Source organism: Merops nubicus, unplaced genomic scaffold (genome assembly GCF_000691845.1).
Source record: "Merops nubicus isolate BGI_N331 unplaced genomic scaffold, ASM69184v1 scaffold21166, whole genome shotgun sequence".
NCBI lineage: Eukaryota > Metazoa > Chordata > Aves > Coraciiformes > Meropidae > Merops > Merops nubicus.
The window spans coordinates 7988-11304 of record NW_008613198.1 but is presented as its reverse complement, the minus strand read 5'-3'; the positions used below and the strand labels follow the sequence as shown (position 1 = coordinate 11304).

Below are 3317 nucleotides of genomic sequence, written 5' to 3'. Positions count from 1 at the left end.
AACCAAGGATTGTATAAGTTATTTTTTAAAAATCTGTAAAACAACATAGCCAAGGATATTTCAAACACAATTATATAAACACCACATGACTTACTATTAAGAGAGAGCATAAAAAGGGTTGTTTCAGGGAAGGGTTTTGTAGAATTAAGAGTTTCCTGGCCGGATACCTGGAATGTCTCTTTTGGAAACAGATGCCCAAGAAAAATCACTGCCATGAGCAGGAGGATTTTGTGACAGAGGGAGGTATACCCAGTGAAACAGGGGAATGATCTCAATGCAAAATACCGAAGATATTAACTGGGGACACCGTCTCGTTTAGAGGAAGGATCTAGCTCGTTCCAGAACTTAATTAATTAGCAGTTCCAGGAGGGAAATTCCTTTCATGGCAAGGCTGTGACCCCACAGGCTGGTCCGTGCAGGACCCCCCCGAGTCCATACGACTCCCCATGGGCACCCAGGTTTCTCCTGCCCGCGGTTACCTGCAGGGCAAAGCCTGGCCAGGCTCGCGGGGCTGGCACACCTCAGAGCCACGTGGATCAGCTCTCGCTTTGGTCCTCAAACCTCCAGTTATTGCCGTTAGGGCACCGCTCTGGGCACTACCCCATTCATCCTTTGACCTATGTACAGAGCAAGCTCCCATCAGCTGTCCCCTAGCAGAAAAGGGCACCCAAAACCGAGCCAGGAACGGCTCTGCCTCCGCAGACGTGTCGAGTCCCGCGTCCTGTGCGGCGGGGGCTCCCGCCGGGCGCTCGGGGAGGGCAGGTCAGGAGGATTTCTGTGAAGAACCAGGCGTGTGTACACGGCTCGGGCATCAGTCCCTGCTCCCGAGGAGTGTTTGAGAGTGTTAATACCACCGTTCGCCTGCTGCCTTTCAGGACCCGAGCCTCCGGGGGCACGATCCAACCTCTGCTTAACATATTGCTATAGAAACGCGCTGACAGTGATATTAAAGCTATCAAACTCACGAGCGAACGCTTGACAGCACCATGTAAACTCTCCCAAAGCTGAAAAAATAAACTTTTGTCCTAAACGTTTGGCAAAACTGGGCTGGCAGTCGGTGGAAGTCCTGGATGGATGCAGCCGCTGAACTTTACCCGGCCATGAGACACGTCTGACAGCAGAACTGCACGAACAGCTTCTTTTCACAGAGCTTGTTGGATTTCACCATCTCACAGAAAGTCTTGTCAGCTGGGAGGCCGAGGCGAGGAACAAGAGAAAATGAGAGCAGATTAACATTCTAAATAAACAAACATTGCACTAACAGGCGGCGCAACTCGTTCCAGTGTTGGAGGAGAGAGAACGGAACAGGGGTCGCTTTTTAAGGGCATCTTTCATGGGGTTTGGATGAAGGAAAGAAGCAGCTTTGCAGCGAGTGGGAGAATTAGCCTCCAGACTAAACCAGGATGAAATGCAAACGCTTGGATGCGTTTGAGCAACAGGCAGATATCCAGCAGCTCTGCCAGATAACCTGCCCACCACAGCCCAGCTCACTGCAGCCGTGCCCCGGCAAGCCCGGGAGCTTCAACACCTTCAGCTTTCTGCTCTGAAGGCAATCTCCAACCCCCCTCATTTTTGCTGTCAGGGAAGCACTGTGGTGCCATAGGTTCTGCCCCAACTACCTACCGTTGGTGCAGGTTTCATTTGTTACACAGGAGCCGCCGAGGAGGCTGAAACCTTCTTTACACCTGAGGCAGTTTCCACTGGAGCCCTCACAGGCTGAGCAGTGGTCATCACACCTGGGCAGAGAATCAAAGAATCACAGACTGGTTTGGGTGGGAAGGGACCTTTAAAGGTCACCTAGTCCAACCCCCTGCAGGGAGCAGGGACATCTGCAGCTAGAGCAGGGTGCTCAGAGCCCTGTCCAACCTCACCTGGAATGGTTCCAGGGATGGGGCAGCAACCACCTCTCTGGGCAGCCTGGGCCAGGGGCTCACCACCCTCAGTGTAAAACATCCCTTCCTTCTCTCTATTCCTAATCTCCCCTCTTTTTGTTTAAAACCATCACTCCTTGTCCTACTGCAACAGACCCTTCTAAAAACTATCCTCAATTTTCTTCTGGGTCCCCTTTAAATACTGAAAGGCCACCAGAAGGTCTCCCCGGAGCCTTCTCTTCTCCAGGCTGAACAAGCCCAACTCTCTCAGCCTGGCCTCACAGCAGAAGGGTTACAGTCCTCTCATCATTTTTGTGGACTCCTCTGGACCCACTCCAACAGGTCCATGTCTTTCCTGTGCTGACCCTGCTGTGGTGTGAACCGTCACCAACACCCCAATCCTGGCCCTCCAAAACAGGCTGTCAGCCAGATAACAAGTCTGCTGGCATTGCAACATCCACTGAACCAGAGGACGTGTAAAACAGTGAAGCCAAAGCTTGAAAAGCTATCAAAGACCTGGGAAAAATGGGCTTGGTGGTGCCAGCTCGAAGCTGAGTGACATTCCAAAAGCTCTCGCCTGCTGGGAAGGATCAGGGAGGACATGCACCTCTCTTCTCAGCAACCCCCCTTTAAAAAAGGGCTGCAAGAGGAGCCCGTGTTGTTCCCAACTGTTTGCCCATGGAGGAGACCCCATCCGCTGTGCCTGCTGGGGGGCACGGTGGCTCACAGAGACCCTGAGCCCCTGGGCAGGGATGCTGGAGCCCTGTCGCCCCACTGGAGCCAGCGTGGGCGAGCGACTCCCTGGGTGCTCCCAAATCCTCTCTCACCTTCCCTTCCCTTCCCTTCCCCTCGAGGGAGGCTGAGCCCCCTCCCAGCGCCCAGCTGCGGCACGGTGCCGGGCAGTGGGAGCACCCGCCGCTCCCGGCACCCCCTGCTCCCAGCCCTGTGCCATGGGGCGAACCCAGCGGGTCTGGTGGAGAGCTGGAACATTTGCCTCAACATTATCATTCCTCCTTCCTCCCACACCTCTTCCAAGGAGCTGAGCCCCTTCCACCATTGCCCGAAGACACCTTGGCTGGCTGGCTCCAGCGGGGAGCATGCGGCTTCTCCGCTCTGAAACCCCCAGGGCTGGGGCGTGTGGGGTCCAGCCCCACGGCTGCCCTGGCTCCCTCATCCCTACTTCTGTTTCCAAGTAAACAGCTCCAGCTGGGAGCTCTTTTCAGCATTATTTGGTTGTTTTTATCATCACCAGCAGTGCTCCTCATCAGTCCCAGCTCTGCTCTGATAACTTCGGGTAGGTGGAATTATAGAATAGAATCATAGACTCATTTTGGTTGGAAGAGACCTTGAAGATCATCAAGTCAACCATTCCCCCAGCACTGCCAGGTCCCCACTGACCCATGTCCCTCAGCACCAGATCTCCACAGCTTGGAAACCCCTCCAGGG

The 3317-nt window shown here is 54.2% G+C and overlaps 1 protein-coding gene across 1 annotated transcript in view; it reads right to left on the bottom strand.

Annotated features, from left to right (window-relative positions):
• Nucleotides 1-1090: 1090 nt before the first annotated feature.
• The window catches only part of LOC103774431 (proprotein convertase subtilisin/kexin type 6-like), a gene marked incomplete at its 5' end in the record, with an annotated part of 10210 nt that continues 7983 nt past the window's right edge, over nt 1091-3317 (bottom strand). The window contains 2 exons of the mRNA XM_008941836.1: nt 1091-1188; nt 1624-1736. Of these exons, the coding sequence (XP_008940084.1) occupies nt 1091-1188; nt 1624-1736 (211 nt within the window). The remainder of the gene's footprint in view (nt 1189-1623; nt 1737-3317) is intronic.